Source organism: Onychostruthus taczanowskii, unplaced genomic scaffold (genome assembly GCF_017590055.1).
Source record: "Onychostruthus taczanowskii isolate IOZ18803 unplaced genomic scaffold, ASM1759005v1 scaffold4, whole genome shotgun sequence".
NCBI classification, from domain to species: Eukaryota; Metazoa; Chordata; class Aves; order Passeriformes; family Passeridae; genus Onychostruthus; species Onychostruthus taczanowskii.
In genome coordinates this window covers 4,319,626-4,338,185 of record NW_024501459.1, presented here as the reverse complement: position 1 = coordinate 4,338,185, position 18,560 = coordinate 4,319,626, and the positions used below count along the sequence as shown (strand labels likewise).

General features: G+C 38.8%; 1 protein-coding gene across 1 annotated transcript; it reads left to right on the top strand.

Moving 5' to 3' along the window:
- The first annotated feature begins 1,096 nt into the window (after positions 1–1,096).
- LOC121340263 (epidermal retinol dehydrogenase 2-like) lies at positions 1,097–9,902 on the top strand. Its single transcript, XM_041412905.1, has 6 exons — positions 1,097–1,423; positions 4,693–4,824; positions 6,309–6,408; positions 8,079–8,223; positions 9,168–9,290; positions 9,809–9,902. The coding sequence occupies exons 1-6, from the start codon at positions 1,097–1,099 to the stop codon at positions 9,900–9,902; spliced, it is 921 nt and encodes a 306-aa protein (XP_041268839.1).
- The last annotated feature ends 8,658 nt before the right edge of the window (positions 9,903–18,560 follow it).

Sequence of the window (18,560 nt, the reverse complement as noted above, 5' to 3'; positions counted from 1 at the left end):
CGGCCGGGCAAGGGAGGGCCACCGACGTGGCACCAGCAGCAGCAGCAGCGGGATGTCCCGAGGTGGGCGAGGCCGCTGCCGCCCAACAGGTGCCCTCGGGAAGGCGCCCAGCTAGCCTGAGCCGCAGAGCCGGGTGGCCCCGCCGGCATCCCGCACCCGCCCAGCCGGGAAGCGCCGCCCGCCCGGGCCCGCACCCCGCACCTGCCCGGCCGCCCCCGCACGGAGCCAAGCCCTCGGGACGGGCTGGGCAGGGCCGGGACAGCCCTGGTCCCGGCGGGCAGGCAGTGCGGGACAGTCGGGAGCCGGCCGTGAGTGCGGGGGGACCGGGGCCGGGGAGGGGGCGAAGATGTGGCTGCTGGGGCAGGGCCGGGAGGGCGCCAAGGGGCCGGGACGGGTCGGGTCGGGTCCGATCGGGTCCGATCGGATCCGAGACGAGCCGACGGGATGGCGCGGGCGCTCCTTCTCCTGAGCCTCTCCTGCCCCGTCCCAAACACTGTAAAGGCAGTGGTGCAGCCTAAAGCAGGATGAAAAGCAAGGCTCCTAAGTGCCAGGGCCAGGCTTTTCCCTGCGGCTGGCCGGTTGCTGGCAAATGGGAATGCGTGGTGCGATTTCGGCCGCACGGCACTGGAAGAGGCACAGGGTGTGGGAATGTTCCAATTGCCTGGCTTCCGAAAGAGGTCACGTTTCCTGCTAAGGGCACCTTCCTTCCTAAGGGTGATATCGCACCAGTGTGTTCAGTACTTTTTTGTTCAGCTAGCTTCACCTTGCTGCGAAAACAAAGTGCTATTGCTGTAACACACCTGCCTAAAATGTATGTTACTGAACGTTTTTAAAACCAGAGTTGAAAGGTGAGGAACCTGGGATAAAACAGGTCTGTAGGATCTAGAGGAAGACAGTTGCTTTAATCCTACTAGTAAGGTAGCTTTCACAAAACAAGTCTTTAATAATGTATTTTGTATCTGCACAGAAGAACACTGCAAAGGAACTTGCTGTTTGAAGGTCAACCTCTTCTTTTTTTCAGTCAATATCCCGCTGTTGTAATGTATTGTGTTTCTGGGTTTGCACAACAGAAGAGTGGTGCTTGTACCTAGAAATCATGTTCAACTTCAGATGCATCAAGAAGTTACTACAGTACCTGAAATTTTTTATTTTTTTAATTATCGAGAACATCTTCTGTGTATTTTCTTTCCCCAAAAAATATTTTGCTGGTGAAATTGTACTTATTACTGGCTCTGCAAATGGGATTGGAAGGCAGGTTGCCTTAAAATTGGCCCCTTTGGGAGTAACCTTGGTTCTTTGGGACATTGATGATGAAGGTAACAAAGAAACAAGCAGATTGGCCCAACAAAATGGAGCCAGCCGGGTGTTTGTCTACCACTGTGACTGCAGCAGGAGGGAGGATATCTACGAACAGGCAGACAAGGTAAGATCTGCTTTTTTGCTTCTTTTTAATAGAATATCCTATTGAATTTATTGTTTCTTTAGAAACCATCCCTAGAGGGAAGTAATCATGTAGGGAAATGTCTTTCTCCTTTTGAATAGTTTCTAGATAGAACTTAAACTATGGTTGCAACAAAGTAACTGGGTTTAATAAGTTCTGTTGAGATTTATCCATTTCTGTTCTTCATTCTAATATGGTAATGTTTAGATTAAGAGTGTGGTAAAACCTGCAGCAGAGGTTATCTCCATATATTAACCTATATAGGCTTTATAGTTTCTTTAAGATATCAATAAATAATTTTAAAAGAAAAGAACAATCAGTGGACATTGTAAAATGGGGATTATTTCCCTTTCCTATTTGTTTAGAAAGGAAACTATAGTTCTTTAAGGGTGATGTGTGATGTAATGTTTTCAGACATGTCATTGGGCTAGTCTCCAGTCAAATTGATGATTCAATTTCAGTTATTTTTTAGATCAATACAGGTGGAAAATAAGGTAAAGAGCTCCATTTTCAAGGAAACTCTTCTGCTGTGCTGACCTATGCCTTGTAAACTATTACCTTATTAATATCATTGTCAGAGTTCAGGATTTGGACATTGAATTAACATGGTTAATTTTTACTTTTTCTTAAACTGCCTGAAAATGCTTCTCAGTGTAACTTCACTTATAATCCAGTTAGCCACTCTGCAAACTTAATTCAAGTGTAAACTTCTGTTAAATTCTCAATGTATGTGGTTATATACACGACTTTAAGGTCACAGCTGTGACATTCTGTGTCTGAAGGCCTACATCAGAGAAATTAGCTAAATTATTTTATTATGTGAATGTTGATAGATTGTTTCAGAATAGACCTGAAGTGTAACACTACTTTTCTATGAGTTGTGGGTGGAAAGGTGGGGACATGGGGGGGCTCAGCTCTTTGTTTTGTGGTTGTTGTTTTTAATTTTAACCAAATCAGATTAAGTCTTTCTGAGCAAGGTAATGAAAGTTTGAAACACATTTTTTCCTCAAGAAATGTTCTTGAGGAAAAGTACTTTTAAAAGGTAAGTTGGATTCAGGATCTGTAAGTATGTGGAGCTGCAATTCTCATGCTTTCAAATCGTCAAGGGTTTCTTATACCCATACTCATAAGTAGCACGTGGGCCACAGCTCACTCACACTGTAGATAAAAAAATGAACATTTTGAAATTATTTGTTTGCTCTTACTTTAGAAGAGCCTCAAAAGGTTTGCTCTGTGCCCCTCAGTAATTTTCAATCTCCAAACACATTAACCAGATCAGCCACAGGACTCCAGCCTGTGGAATTTGCTGTGCCCAAATCAGCAAACATCATTCTGGAGTGCACAGATTGACCTGCCAACAGAAACTTAAAGAGCAGTTCAAAATTTAAAAATTGCTGTTAAGGTGTCAAATTATTGTTAACAACACCAACATATTCACACATATTTGCATGTATTGTTCAGTCCTGGTGGAGATAGAAGTTTTCTTACATGAAGAGTTTTTCAAATATCGGCCTCCTCTACTGTTGGAAATACCTGCAAATTTTTTGGTTTGTGATATGAAAAGACTTGACCTTGGACACAGAAGAGAAAGCAATAGCAAGGAAGTTAAATTAGTTGGTTTTATTTTATATACTCATTGTTGCAAAGCATAAGTATTTTCCCATAAATGTAAGTTTTGTTTCTTGGAAACAAATAAGATCATTGGAGTCTCTAAAGAAGAAGTTTCAGAACAAGCTTGTCAAGTGAACAACAACTAATTTTCAGGAACAAGAGGTGTCCACCTGTGAATTCTGAAGGAAATCAGACATGGATCTGGTGGGCTAGAAATGCAGAATGTGTGTTTTGCTATAACAGATGATCAAGGAACAAAGCATAGTAAATGTGCAATTCTTAAAAGGCACTTGAGAGGACACAAACACACTATGAACCTGTGTTACAGAAAACTAGTAGAAATTATGTTAACAGAAGAATAAACAGACACCTAAAAATATACATAATGTAGAATAATCATCTTGACTTTTTCTAAATGGAAGCCAAGCTTCACACATATTTTGTAGTAATGAGTAAACAGGACGACCAATGCCATGGTGAATAAAATGCTGCCATTGGTGAAGATATGTTGTCATGTTAAGAAAAAGAAGATCATCATATGGACTGACACAGTAGTTAAAAGAGTGGGGAGAAAGTACAGATGTGTGCCTCAAAGGAAGAATTGAGTTATCCTGCCATACTGAACAGTGTCTAGATTTGCATTCATTTATGAAGGTGGAAAGGTGCAAGTGTGTGAGCCCTACTTGTCAATGAGAAGGCTGAAACCTGACACAGCTGGAGAAATGTCAAATCTTCACTGAATGCTAAAGTTTCCTGAGAGAGCCAAAGGAAGGTCAAATGTTGGGGCACCAGATCCACTCACCTGTTTCCAAATTGCCAGAGAGCAGCTCATGTAGGATTTTAATGTTTTTGTAGCCATAACATAATTTTTGAGACCACAGATAATCATCCACCTTTAGTAGAGAAATCTGTGAGGCTGATTCTTCATACTATAAGTAAATCTTGGCCATCTCCTTTGATACAAATCCAAATCATGGCACATAATCTTTTGAAAACAAACCCAAGTGAAGCTAATGATCATTTTATCTATTTCATAGTAGATGCTGTTGTGTTCAGATGATGGTATCTCCCAGTTATCTGAGCTGAATTCCTTCCAGTTCAGTGGAAATTATATGGAAAAGGGGGGGTAGGCTTAGCAGAGGAATACAGGTTCTCACAATACCAAAAGTAGGGGACTGGAAGTGTCCTGATTGCAGTTAAAGTGTGCTCGTGGTGCATACTAAAGCTGCATAATGTTTTACCTTTCATTTCTGTGGAAACCAAATGTATTCTGGAGTTCAGGGAGCAATTAGACAAATTTGGGGAAGAGGGCAGGGTGGAGAACCACTGGGATATATTAAAGACAATGATATAGATATCTTATACCTCTCAAAAGATCCTAAACTGCAGCATGTGAAAAGTTGAGCACATGGGAGCCGTTAGAGCCAGGTCCTTTTTTCATTGTTTTCCACCATAAAACAAGGCCTGGGGGGCTTAGATGGACCTTTGATCTGATGCAATGCAACAGTTCTTGCATACTTATGTTTTCATGCATATCAATTATTGAAAATATTACTAAACATTTTCATAAATGCAGCACAAGAGGCAAGGATACCTTCTAAAGCTTTCTGTTTATCCTTTCTGGTTTTTCTAAAATTCAGGTTAAAAAAGAAATTGGGGATGTTACTATTCTAATCAATAATGCTGGCATACTGATTGGGAAAAAGTTCTGTGAGCTTACAGATGAAGACTTTGAAAAGACCTTCAGAATCAACTTCTTTTCTCAAGTCTGGGTAAAGTTTTTGTGTGTTTTTTACTCCTGAGTGACCAAAAGGTACAGACAAGTGTTTTGGTGTGAAAACCACAATGGTGGCATCTACCTTAAAATCTCAGCTGGGAATAGGGATGTGAAGGGCCTTGATTGGGGAAACAAATGTTTTCATGATCATCCTGTAATTGGAGACAATCTCCCCAGTATGTCTCAGTAAAGTTAAGAGAAACCTGCCTGGGCACTCTGGTAAATCCAAGTTTGTGCAGCCGTATCATGAAACACACCCTACCTGAAACAGCTGTGGTTGAAAGGAGAGTGCTGACATGATGGCATGTGACTTCCCTGCTCCTGATGTTTCCAAAGCGTGTGAAGGCTTTGCCTAAGAGACTTGCAGCACTCAGGGAGACACAACCATGGTTTACTGGCAGACTTAGCAGTGGTACATTTAGAGTTGGATTCAATGATTTTAAAGGTCTCTTCCAGCCCAAATGATTCCATGATTTTATGCTGCACATGTTGCCCTTCAGGCTGTGCTTTCATTCCTGGTCACCATCTGATTGAAGTGCATAGAAAACGAATCTGGCTAGTAAGAATTTGTTTTGGTTTTTTTTACCTCTGGAGGAATTTGCAGTTATTTGGGGTCTCAGTAGATTTAGGAGAGGTTTTGTTTGGTTTTTTTTTGTTTTTTTTGTTTTTTTTTTTTTTTTTTTTGTGAGAGAGTGTTACTATTGCCCCCTCTTGCAGTTTTTGTTTATATGCCTGAGTGAACAGCCTGAATCAGGGAACAATGTATCATTGCACCTCCTTTGTTAAAAGGCATTCCTCAATGGAAAATCATTGCAGATAGAAGTTGTCTAAGAATTCCCCAGTCACACTGCATCATTCTTCCAAACACTTGAGGAAAATGGACTGGGAGAGGTGTTCCCCCTGACAGGTCTGAAGAAACCCAGGGTAGAAGGATATCAATGTACCAAGCACTCACATCTGGAGTTTAATAGAATTCCTTAGCTATTGAAAAAAAAATTGTTACTGCTCGGGTCTCATTTTTATATCTCCCCCTTTGTAAAACACTAGCATTCTTCCCAGTTATCATCACCCACAGTGGTGTCCTGGAGTGCTGGAATTGCCAGGCAGCTCGGCTGATAACAAAAAGGACCCACAGACAGCTGAACTCTCCTTAGTGTGTTGACGTCTAGCTCCCTCTTGTGTACCAAACCTTTAGCAATAGACAAATTGTGAGGAATAGGGAAAGCAGAGAAAATACAAACTTTGCTGCTTTTAATAAGATGCTTTTAATGCTGTTAGATCTTCAGGCAGAGGGCAGTCATTCAAGGAAATGCTGTCTCTCGTTTAAAAATTGTTACAGAAATAAAATGTTGTTTGCACTTCTTGTATATTGAAGACCCAGAGAGCAGGTCAGGTTGTACTGCCTAATTTTGGAGAAACATTTTTGTTATGCCTATTTATAAAGGAGATTTTAAAATAAATGTATTTATATTCTTTTAGACTTGCAAGGCCTTTCTTCCAGCCATGGTGGCCTGCAATCGTGGGCACCTGGTTAGCACAGCCAGTGCAGCCGGAGTACTGGGACTCTACAGGCTGTCAGGTAATTATTGTCAAGTGCCACTACAAAGCAGATCTACATACTAATCACTTTTCTTGGATGCTTCATAAATGCTTGGCTTAAGCTGCCTGGACTGATAAGAACCTGTGGTGCCAGAAGTGATGGTGTGCTGACGTGGGATGGCATCGTGTGCCTGAGCGACACAAGGAGCTCTCTGCAGGTTTTGCTGTCTGCTTACAGACTATCTTTTCTCCACACAAGAAGGACAATTCAGCTCGTACAGGTGCAGTGGGAGGGAACCCTGCATATATGTTGTCTAATGTTTTCTCATGACAGCTTTTCTGAAGGTGAATGTTCAGAGACCTGAGGCACACAAGGGTTGTGCCTGAAAATACACATTCATTTGGTTTATCAAGTGCAGAAGGCATTCTGGCAGAATTTTAAATAAAATTAATTTGAATTAAGTATGGTTTAAGCTATTTAAAGCTCACTATTCTCAGCTGTTTCCCTCAGGAGAGCAGTCTGCTAGTCTAGCCTATTTTATCAATCTGGGTCTGCTTCCCAGTCTCTCCTCAAGCCTCTCTTACATGGTGACTGTATCTCTGAGGTCACCCTATGAGAACTTGAATTTCAGTGTAATAAGAATTTCTTGTTTTTTCTGCTGATTGATGGTGTTACTGTAGTGTTTATTTGCCACCTGTTACCTAGGGGTTACCTTAATACATTATCAGTATTTGGTATTGATAATACAAGTCACATTCAGCTTTCATCATATAAAGCTTATGGCAGTGGGCCTTCCCATCCATGCATTATAACCTCTTACACCTTAGATATATATTTTTAGGCTGTGTGGTTCCATCATTCACTGCAGGTGAACTCCTGAAGAATAGCAAACTACTTCTGATGCCAGTCTTTGGAGTCAATCTTTTAGCAAAATTGGATTTCATTGCATCTAGCAACTATTTTCATACACATTTGAGAAGGTTTTAGGAAATTACATGTAAGGTACTGCATTAAATTCATTTCTAACAACTGGAAAACTGAAGAATAATTTGTGTGGGAAGCAATCTGTGAAGGTCACTTGCTCCATATCCCCAGATAAAAACAGGTCCAGCTTAGGTTAGGTTGCACAGGGCTGTGTGAGGGCAAGTTTTGATTATCTCCAAGGATGGGGTTCCATACATTCATCAAAAAATAAAAATCAGATGAAGTTCAGTCTTCCTGGGCAAACAAAATAGTATTTTAGTTGCAGGGCAAATCAGAAGTAATAGGCTGAAGCAGCATTTAAGAAAGGTATTTTTATTTTACCACTATAAATAGTTCTCTCTGAAATGTAGCCTGTGATATTAAAGTTGAAGACATTCTGAACTGAAAGAATGCCTGGTTGGTATATGAGTATCTGGAAATTTACAGAAAATGCTGAATAAGCTCATTTGCCTATATCTTTCCATAGTGCACTGAAAAGAAAAAAAAAAAACTCCTCTGAAAAGGATTTATTTTATCTTTAGGGTACTGTGCATCATTCATGGGAAGAGGCATTAATCTCCAGAGCTGGATCACCAATATGCTTTAAATACTAATTACAAGACTGCCAATGATAGAACTAAATAATATTGTGGCTCAAATAGTATCACAAATAATTCAGTTCTGTATATAGCTTTTACTGTGGTGCTTTTAAAATTTTGGATATTTCTATTTTCTTCCCTTTCTAGATTATTCAGCAAGTAAGTCTGCAGTCATTGCAATGATGGAAGCCATAAATTCTGAACTGTGTCATGGAGGAAAACGTGGCATTAAAACCACAATCATTTGCCCTTATTTTATTAGTACTAGGTTAAGCAAAGGCTTCAAAAGCGCGTAAGTAAAGCTTAGATTTGTATTATTTCATATACAAAAAATCATTGCCACTCACTGGGTATATCACATTCAGTTTTTGGCTGGTTGATTTGATTTTCAATTCAGTATTTTTGCCCTGTTGGCACAGACATAAAGAAATGCAAGTCTTGCATACAGTGAATAACAAGAACTGTGCAATAACCTTAACCTTGACCAGTCTTAGGCAAGGAACAGCTGGGGATACACAGCAGTACTTGAGGGTTAAGAGAACCTTATTTGTCAGGAGAGTGCTGGTGTTCTCTGCCCCAAGTAATTTTGGCAGTATAATTACAGTTATGGCTGTCAAGATACCCATGTCCTGTCCTTATTAAGTGTGTGCACTGGCAGGGACTGTACTTCTGAGTGAGAGCAGCTGTGGTGATGGTATCTGCTGGGTGGCTCTGTGGCTGCACTGATGGGAGAGGCTGCAAGCACCGAACCAGCCATTGCAGGAGTGCAGGACCAGTGATCTTGGTTTTTCAGCGCTCTGCTCCTGCTTGCACCATTCATCATCGTGCAGCAGCACGTGTGTGCAGAGCAGAGCCCTTCTTCTGGCTGGTGACAAGCCTGGTCCTGGTCTATTCAGCTGTCACCTCAGCATTTACAGCAGAAAAGGACTTCTGGAGAGCAATGATGCATAGAACAGCACATAGTATGGCTAAGTTTGGAAGTTTCCAGAGCTGCAATCAATGTGGGTATCAACCTCATTGTGGTCAGCTTACAAAAAAGTCATTAAATTCATAACATCATCAAAGTGTTTTCAATTTATTTTGATGATAGCGGGAACGAAAAGGTTTGGAGATTCCTTTTCAAGACTATGTGAGGGGAAGGGGGGAAATGCATAAATTATTCAATTATGTATGTCTGTGTATTTATCACCAAAGTTAAGTTTTATAATGTCATAACCCTTTTTTCTTGTTTTACAGAAAACCCTGTTTGTTTCCTGTTTATGATCCAGAGTATGCAGCCAGCAGGATCGTGGATGCAATTAAAAAGGAGAAACATTATCTGATCATGCCTCCAGCTGTATACTTGCTTGGTCTCAAAATGTAAGCACATGACTTGTCTTCTAGCATTACCTTCTTTCCTTTGCCACTAGTCTGTAAAATCAGCAGGAATGTTTAGTCAAAACAGTCCTTTAGTTAGTATTCCTGCAGTCAATCCAGTTATATGTACCCAATTTTAAAGAAACAGTGGGTTTGATTTTTTAATAATCTAGGTGAATAACATTCCTCTGGCCTCTTCTATCTCTAAGAAATGTTTTAAGCTGCAGTTGGGTATAGAAACTTCAAAAATTTTCCTGAGATGGTACACTGGGAGCAATGTCTGGTCTAGCCCTGTCTGCTTCCAGTCCCTGCTGCCACTGCAGGCTGGGCTTTCACAAAATGTCTTGGTTTGTCATTCATTTTCCCAATTTATAACATTGAAGTGCCAAATGTGTTGCTACCAGACATTAGAAGTATTAAGCACATATAATGTATTTGTCATTTCTTTATTTGCAGAGTACCTTTACCTAAAAAAAAAAAAATAAAAAAAAAATAGGCTAATTCAATGTTTGTCTCCTCAGTTTCCTTCCTAGAAAAGCAGTGCTATTCCTCGAGTCTTACGTTAAGTTTCCTGAGAGCATGGAAGAAGCCTTTGGTCAGAAGAAAAAGGATTGAAACAAAAAGTATTCTGAAGACCTCAAGCACTATCTAATTGAACATTTTCAGTAAAAAAATAATTTTAAATCCTATTTATTCCTTGACAAAAAAAAAAAAATCACTTATTTTGTGCTATTTTACATTGGTCAGCCTGCCATTTAATTCTTCACAACTGTCTTTTAAGCCTTTGTGTTGGCAATTTTCTGATAAACTTTTGAAAAATCACTAAAATCTAAAATTAATTAGGTTTTATGTTGAATGACCAAGCAACTTTGCATGGACTGTACTGTTTTCAGACTGAAGTTTCAATGAGGTATCCTGTTAGTGTGAAACACAATTCTGTTGTAAATCATGGGAAAATGAAGACAGGAGGAATACCTGGAAAATTACAGGTGAAATCTCTCCTTGTATTTGGAGAGAAGTCACACTCATGTTCTTCAACTGTCTTCAAACGAAATTACACTGTAAAGGTCCTAAAGGACAAAAAAATTCCCCAATAGCAGAAGTTTGGAGATTAGTTACACTAAATATGTGCTGGTACTTGATTGATAAAAATCAATCCTGATGTAAATTTTCAGAAAATGCTAACATTAAATGTTCATAATTGGCTTAATTTGAAAACAAATAAATAAACTGCATAGAAGAACAGTGAATCTACAAAGCCTAGTTTATAAAACCTGAAGGAATTACAGAGAATATTTAACAGAACACATTTGCCATCATAATTAAATTGTACTTAACTCATATTCACAAGCTCCCAGATAAAAATAGTTATGAGTATACACTATTGAAATCCCTGTTTCCAAAGTATGTATGCATTCAATAAATTCTTTCATGTACCAGTAGATATTACAGGGAAACTTTTCTCTGAGAGAAGAAAAAAGCTGTCTAAAGTTTGGCTCTTTGGAAAGCAAGGTTTATTGATTTATATTGTTTAAAACTCTCTAAATGATGAGAAATTAAATATTATTTTCTTCTTATTAATGAGACAGCAAAGTCTAAATTGCTTCCTGCAAATACCAATAATTTTCTCAATTGCAGGGAAATATGTTGAGTATTGGGATTCCCTTGTTCTGCATGAATGTTGCTATTTGGCTCTAGATCTATGATCATTTTTAAGTATGATTACAGCAGTCAATGCAAATTGACATGACATTATGTTTGGGCATATATTGAGAAGCCGAACATCTTAATGCATAATTTCATTGCTGGTGCTGCGGAGCTTAAGAGCAGGGCTCGTGAGGTGAGAAAAATTTATTTTAAATTATTTGTGAAACAAGACTCCAACTTGAAGTAGTGTCACATGCTAGTGACAGTAATATATGGTTAAATGTTAAAAGGTCTCAGGATGAAATATTTGCAGGCAAGGAGCTCATTATAAGGGCTCACTTTTAAGGATGCCTTTCTTGTTTTCAGTTGTTTTAGCTAAAGTGTATCTACCTTACCACCTACATCTGCAGTTGTAAGTTCACCGACCATATAGGCAGGACATGAGTATGTTAAGAATAATGCAAAGGAAATAATACCCTGTTTTCTAAGCTATATTTCAGCTATTCTGCACAGCCACCCTGCAAATCTTTGTTCTGTACTGCTGCAAGCTCAGCCAAGGGCACTTTTGGCTCCATATTCCTTTCAGGCTAATCTGCTTGTCTCAAGAAGGAATTTGTAAAGCTTATACTTTCTAAGTCTCACAGTGATCTGTCAGATTTTCTTATCAGTTCTAGACATCAGTAACTCACTCTTTTCTGTGAAAATACCAGGAAAATAGTTTTGGGATTTGGGGTTAGTTGGTTGTGGAGGTGGTGTTTGGGGGGGAGTAGTTTCTTTTTCATACAGAAAAGAAGTGTGATAGATCCAGTAATACAATTCTAAAACTGTAAGCCAAAGCCTTCTTGTTAAAGCTCAGAAGATGCATTTAATGGTGTTCATGTTTTTTAATAGAAAATTATCATCGTATTTTGAAATACAGTGTGCCATTTGAGAAGAATCTCAGACTTATCAACAACTCTTGAGAATCGTGTCCTTTCTTTGAGGTTTTCATCTTATTTGTAAGCCCTTCAGAGCACATTTTTCATATAAAGGAAGTTGTAGTATTGTGTGTCTTATGAAGAACATTAGTCATATTCAAATTGTAAGCCTTTTGAGAAAGAAACGTCTGAATTATTCTGGGTCACTTTGTAATCTAAATCTTTGGATAAACCTTAGAGGCAATGATATGCAACTTTGATTTCTCATTAATTTCATTCTTCTACATTACTTAGTTCCTCTTTTACTTCTGAGTTTAATGTTTCCACCCAAATTCATTATGTGTTCCCTGTAAGTCATTATTAGAGTTTTCATAGATGCTCAAGTTTTTAATTTATCTACATAATCATGTAATAAAAGCCCAGAGACACTGAGATGCAACTTGCAGGAAATCATAGAAACAAGTGGACTTTCCCAGAAATTCTGATAGCCTGTTCTGCTTTATCACCTGAATTGGCATTGCCCCATTATGTTTGAAAACACTCCCATAAAAACCTCCATCTTTTGAAAGGTCTGATCATCCTCTATTATTTTAGAAGGATGGCTTTCATAGAAGACACTCTAAGAATACTCAAAGCTAATTTGAGGCAAGTTTCATATACTAAAATGAAAAACATATTTCCAAATCCTGCAATTTTTGGAGTCTTTTTCATTAGTAACTTGTGTTTTCTCAGCCTACCTTTGGAAACATGTTTAGTTCACAGTTCCCACAGGTTATGGGACAATTGTGGAGGGATAGATTTGGCACTGGAAGTCGGGAAATTCCCTGTCACTTACTTTTGTCTTTGACCTTATTTGTACCCTGAGAAACACAAAATATAGTGGAAGCTGCATAAACTACTTAGAGGTGTACTGTCCCTGCCTTTCATCCCTGTCCTGGGAAAAGGAGCCTTCATGCTTATACAAATCTTCATGGTAACTAGAAAAAGAATTTTTATCTCTTTACTTTTACACCTAGAGAAATGTTACTACTTTCTGTATTGCCTGATGATTTTCAATATTTCATATAATTTAATGAGGAAGAAAGATCTGAATCAATCCAAAGAGCCCAGTTATTAACAGATCAAAATTCTACATTGATTACTATTATGGATTTTTCTAGTTTCTTTCTTCAGTCAATACAATGCCTCTGTTCAAGACTTCAGATCCCTCAGGATGCTACAGACTGCTAATAAAGAATGACTGTGTAATTTAAAAAATAATTAATACAGTTCTAATTGCCTTCTGCCATTGCACAGAACTGTTGCTGAAGCCAAATAAATGGTCAGGTGGCCTTCCACTTCATTGACTAATCTCAGCTGGCAGCAGTGCCTGAGGTAGCAGTGATTTAAAGTCACAAGGCATTGCTCAATGCTTTCATAAACTCCACACTTCCGTGGTGCTCACTGATAAGTGCACTGCGGTGGTGGAAGGGGCATTCTAGCAGTTGCTCTGTTGCTTCCTCCAATAGCTTCTTTCTCAGAAATGTAGTTAACAAATTAAATGTAAATAGTTCCAATAGCCATTTTGGATGGATATTGGATTTAAAGTCCAGCTGGATATTGGACTTAGAGATACTTTGTTTTCTGCAGCTGAATGGGGTGAGTCCACTGTGTTGCCTGTCTGCCTGGGATGATATGCTAGCAGGTAACAGGAAATAAGGAATTAGATACTCCTACAGAGCAGGAAAAGAAGCCAGAGAGTGCGACAGTCCTGAAAAGATCTTTGAAAGCTACTTAGAGTGTGACAGCAAATAAATTAAAAGTAGGAAATCAGGCTAGACCTGATGTCTACTTTGTTGTCTAAAGCCCTTCATCATCTATAGCTTGGATTTCCCTGGAAGCTGAAGGAATATGAGTGCCTCAGCTGCTAAACTAGCAAATCTAAGAGTCCCCATGCAAGCTAAGAGAAGATCCATGATTCTAACCATGTCTGCAAAAGCAGGAGATGAGAGACCACACTGTGGGACCATGCAGGAATGGAAATTAGAAGGAAATTGTTCCTCTTCAATATTTAAGCCATGTTACATAGGACTCTGCATGCCTTACACACATCTGTTTACCACCTGGTAAACTGGTAGTGGTTATTTAATATGCATGATTCTTTAATACATCATTTCATGGCAGCTGATTTCCTGTTTTGCAAAGGTTTTACATGACTTTCTAATCAATTATTTCCTTCCATTTGCATTTTTACAATCTGCTTTCAGAAACATACTTCTACACGCAAGTCAGAAGCCACTACAATAACTAAAGTAAGAATCAGAAAAATAAATACCACTTGTTTTATGTATGGAAAAAGTTTTTTATATATCAGCAGAGGCAACACACAAGAACAACCCCCATAATTTGAGAATCCTGGTAGAGATGTCACAATGGAAAACTTAAATTACTTCAACCACTCATAATGGCAACTTGATGCACTGTTGGGATAAATTCTCATCACACATACTTTGTAAATGAAAGGTGCTTCCATCTTGGAGATGGCATCATATCTAGTGACGCTGATGATAACAAGTAGTTTTAGTGGTTTGCATTCCACCACACGCAAAATACCTTTAAAATAGCTTCTGCAATACTATTGCAACACAGATGCATTCAGATACTTCTTAACCTGATAAAATATCTAAAAGGGAAGTGCAAAAGGCTGTTATTAGAAGAATTTGATAATACTACACTTGCAGCATTGTGTTGCTTTTGTAATATTAATAGAAAATGTCATATTTCTGGGGAAATATGAAAAAAAAAAAGCATTTACTATTATGTGGTACTTCATGCAAGAGAGAGGTTGTACATGTTTAATTCTTAAGTGCACAAGCCTCCTTTTGTCCTAGTATTTTTATCTTTCCAGCTTTTTGATTCTGGTTTCTTTGCTATCTTATTAGAAAATTTTCCTTAGAATTTTTTATGTGTAATTTTAAAACTTTCTCAGAGACAGTTCAGTCACAGGCAATCTTCTTTGATGCTTTTGTATCATTCTTATTTCCTCCAAAACAATAAAATCAGAACTTCAGGTTGTATGAAAGGTAATTTGCCTTAAACTGAGACACATTTGGACCTACCCTAGTGTTCTAGGTCACTGACAGAGAATGCAAAAAAGAACATTAGGTTATCTGGACCAAATGATGTGTAAGGAACGCTTGCCTCCTAACACAGCTGCAGGAGTTAGGAGGAAGGCCATAGAGGAAGGACAGGATTTCTTGCTTATGTGTTGTTATTCATTAAAGGAGTAAATCTTCCAAAATCATGTATTAAATTGTGACATTTGGGAAAGAGGAGTAAACAAACAGGTCTGTGGTCTTTCTCTAATTCAACAAGGAAGTTGTAAAAAACCATTTAAACTGTGTCTGTAATAAATAGCCTCAGAACATACTTCACTTTATGCTTTCCCATAAAGCATATTAGCTGCTTTGGTCAAAGATCAGAATTAGCCGTAAAAATTGAAGTTTTTCCCTTTGTCTGGATGAGACGCAGAATTTCCAAAGGATACCAAGAAAGAAAAAGGAGCAGGAAACTGCTGGTTTTTCCCTTTATGTTTAGTCAAAAGTGTATGAGCAGCAGTGCCTGGTATACTGTGGTTTCGGGGTGTGTCTAGGATCCAGGACAATGCCAGGTTCTCACAGAGCCTCAGCCTTGCTGCTGCCTCCTGCCTGGGTGGCACAAGAAGAGGAAAGCTCTGCTTGTGATGTTCACTGGAGCTACAGCACAAAGACCCACCATGCTGTGCCTTCACTTGGCTCTTCTACCTCACCTCTCATCAGCTTTGCTCTCTGGCACCTAAATGTTGCTAAAATCTAATAGCCAAACAATATTACACTGATTGCAAATATGAAAAAAATCCATTTTCTAAATCTCATGGCTTGTAAATGATGCCCATTTACAAGAGACAAAAACTTCAAAGACTCTTTCTTATAAGGAATACTTATCTCCAGACACATTTATTTCAGACTGCCAAATTCAGAAAGAACTAATCACCTTGCCTACAACTGTAAGTCACAACAAGATCAATGAAAAACAACAAAATAGAAAGCTAAAAGGAAAAATATTTTAGCACCTTTGCCAAATCAGTGTGCAAATTCTCAGATATGGAAGAGCATTTTTGTTTGCTTCCCTAGAATATGCTTTTAAGCAAAGAGAGCAAGGAATTACTGACATGAGTCACAGATTTGGTAGAAAGAGCCAACAATTTGGCAGAAAGGGGATTTATCCCGAGTAGATATTGGCAGAACAATTACATCTGTGATATTAGTGACCTCCTGCATCCACACAAATGTGGGGGGAAAAACACAGAAGTTTGCAGTTGTTTTGAGAAACATGTATCAGAAAGGTACTGGATAACAATGTGCCTCCAAACAATGTAATGCTCTGCAGAAATATTCTGTAAAAAAATGGCTATTTCACTAGTAATACACATTTTCATTTAAGCAGAAACTGTTCCTACAAGTCTGATAAATGCCTAGCTGACTGCTGGTCCAAAGTTTAAATTTTCTTACCTTAAAAAAGGAACCAAGGAAAGAATAGGTGAGTCAGAAAAAGGAAAAGTGTGTTTAAAGTTGGCTGCCACCATTCTTAGCACAAACAGGAGAGGCTTGTTCTTGTAAGCAAGGATACTTTCTCTGAAAAATACTGCTTCACAATACTAAGAAAGGCAGAAAAGCTGTCTTCCCTGCCAGTAAAATTCTATGACTGAACTAAAAATACTGAAGGAGTTGGGTTTTGTTTTTTTTTTTTTTAACTAATCATTGTGAAACAGTTTTGATTAATAAATTTCAAATGTATTTACAGCATTTTCTAGATGTCCTCTTTTAAAAAAAAAAGCAGAATAAACAATGCCAATTAAATCTATTTGAATATTTCCTAATTTTTACTTTGTAATAACATGATAGCATTTGCTTTGCTTACACATCAACATTTTCGTTTCAATTACCAACTATCATGTAAGATCCCTGCAGAGCCTAAACAGCAGAATGAATATTCCTGACGGTGCTAGTTTGAATTCAAAGTGCAATACATAGAATTGCAGCACACTTTAAACTGAAGATTGAACGGTGCAGCTCTTGCTTATTTAAGCTAAAATGTATTTGCTCACCTGAATGATCCTGCAGCAGTAAGCAAGCGATCTGCCTCATTTAATTTTAGTTACCTGGTGGTGAGGTGGCAGACCCAAACTACTCATTCCGCTGCCTAATTGCTTTCTGAGAGTAGCAATTTATTTCCACCAGCAGATGAGGAAGTTTGGATGGATTTCCTATCCTGAGGTGTCAACTTTATCATTTAAAAATGGGATAAAGGAGTTTCAACCTATAGTCTTATTGATATCAGCTCAAATATTTGGACATTTAATACGCATCACAAAACAGACAGGAAGGATATAGCTAACTTATATCCAAGTTTAAACATATTAAAAATAACATGTCTATTATAACTCCATGTAATGCCAAAACATCAGCATGCTGTTCATATGTTGGATCATTCCTTCTTTCTTTACTTCAAAGATTAGAAATTACTTTTAACTAATAAATTTGTACTGGCTGGGCAAGCTGGAAACAGTGGATTCTCAGCTGAGTGCAGCAAGTAATTGAAACACCAGGTGTCTTCCCTATGGCTGTTGAATTAGCAATAGGTGTTCAAACTGGTGTTTTAGGTAAAAACCTTCTGGAAAAATCTGGCTAACATCACTCATTCCCCATGGAGATCAATGTGAAGTGAAAGGCTTTTACATTTTAGAGGATATTATCCTCAGAAGTGCTGCTGAGGTTAGGAATGAGGTTACTTCCCATTTCTAAAGCAGCTTTGGTGAATGTGGTCTTGGCTCAAAGGTTTGCCTGTCCTTTCTTATTCACAGCTTCAGAAAGGAAACCATGTCCTGAAATGCACTGATGTAGACATGAAATTTGAGTTCAAGTTCTGAATTTTTTATCCCTTTATTACCACGCAAATTTCCAAGGTGCCCTTTAAGATTTTATGTTAATTAGAAATGCTGGTTTTCACTTATGAAAGCTAAGTTGTTATAAACCAGAAAATTAGGGCCCTTGTATAGGTAAACAGGGTGGGCTTAGTATGGAAGAACAACTAGAAGGTGTGAAGAGTTATTTCCAGAGTGGAGGTGGGCTGTTTGGGAAACCCCAGAGAAACCTGTGCTGAGGGCTGTGCTCATTTCGTGTTTTTGTTACTTATCTGGAATGGAGGATGAAGTAGCAAAATCATCTGACAATATTAAGGACACCTGAATTATTTATTTCACTCCCTTCTTCATTTGGCATCTTTGTGTCCCAGGCACCCCTAGAGTAGATGTAATAGCTAAACTAAGGCAAACCTCAGTTTCATTTCTTCCCCAAATGAAAACAGGTCAACATTTTCAGGTTAGTTGATGGAAGGCATGACTGTGGGGCTGGTGAACGGCTCTGTGGTCAGGTATGTGAGCAAGGGGAAAAGGTGTCATGGTCCCTGTGAGCCTGGCACTCAGAAGTAACTCAATTTTACATACCAACAGGTACGCTAAACTTCAGAGAACACCCTGGCACAACGGCATTCCACGACACACACATAGATTCCTTTATGTTGGAAAAGACCTATAAGATCATCAAGTCCAACTGTTAATCCAGCACTGCCAAGCCTGCCACTAAACCACGTCCCTGAGGGCCACATGTACATGTCTTTAAATACCTCCAGG

Coding starts and splice junctions, on each gene's coding strand:
- LOC121340263 (XM_041412905.1), top strand. CDS start 1,097: ATGTTCAACTTCAGATGCATCAAGAAGTTACTACAGTACCTGAAATTT. Junction 8,224..9,167: donor AGCAAAGGCTTCAAAAGCGC/GTAAGTAAAGCT, acceptor CTTGTTTTACAG/AAAACCCTGTTTGTTTCCTG. Junction 9,291..9,808: donor TACTTGCTTGGTCTCAAAAT/GTAAGCACATGA, acceptor TTGTCTCCTCAG/TTTCCTTCCTAGAAAAGCAG.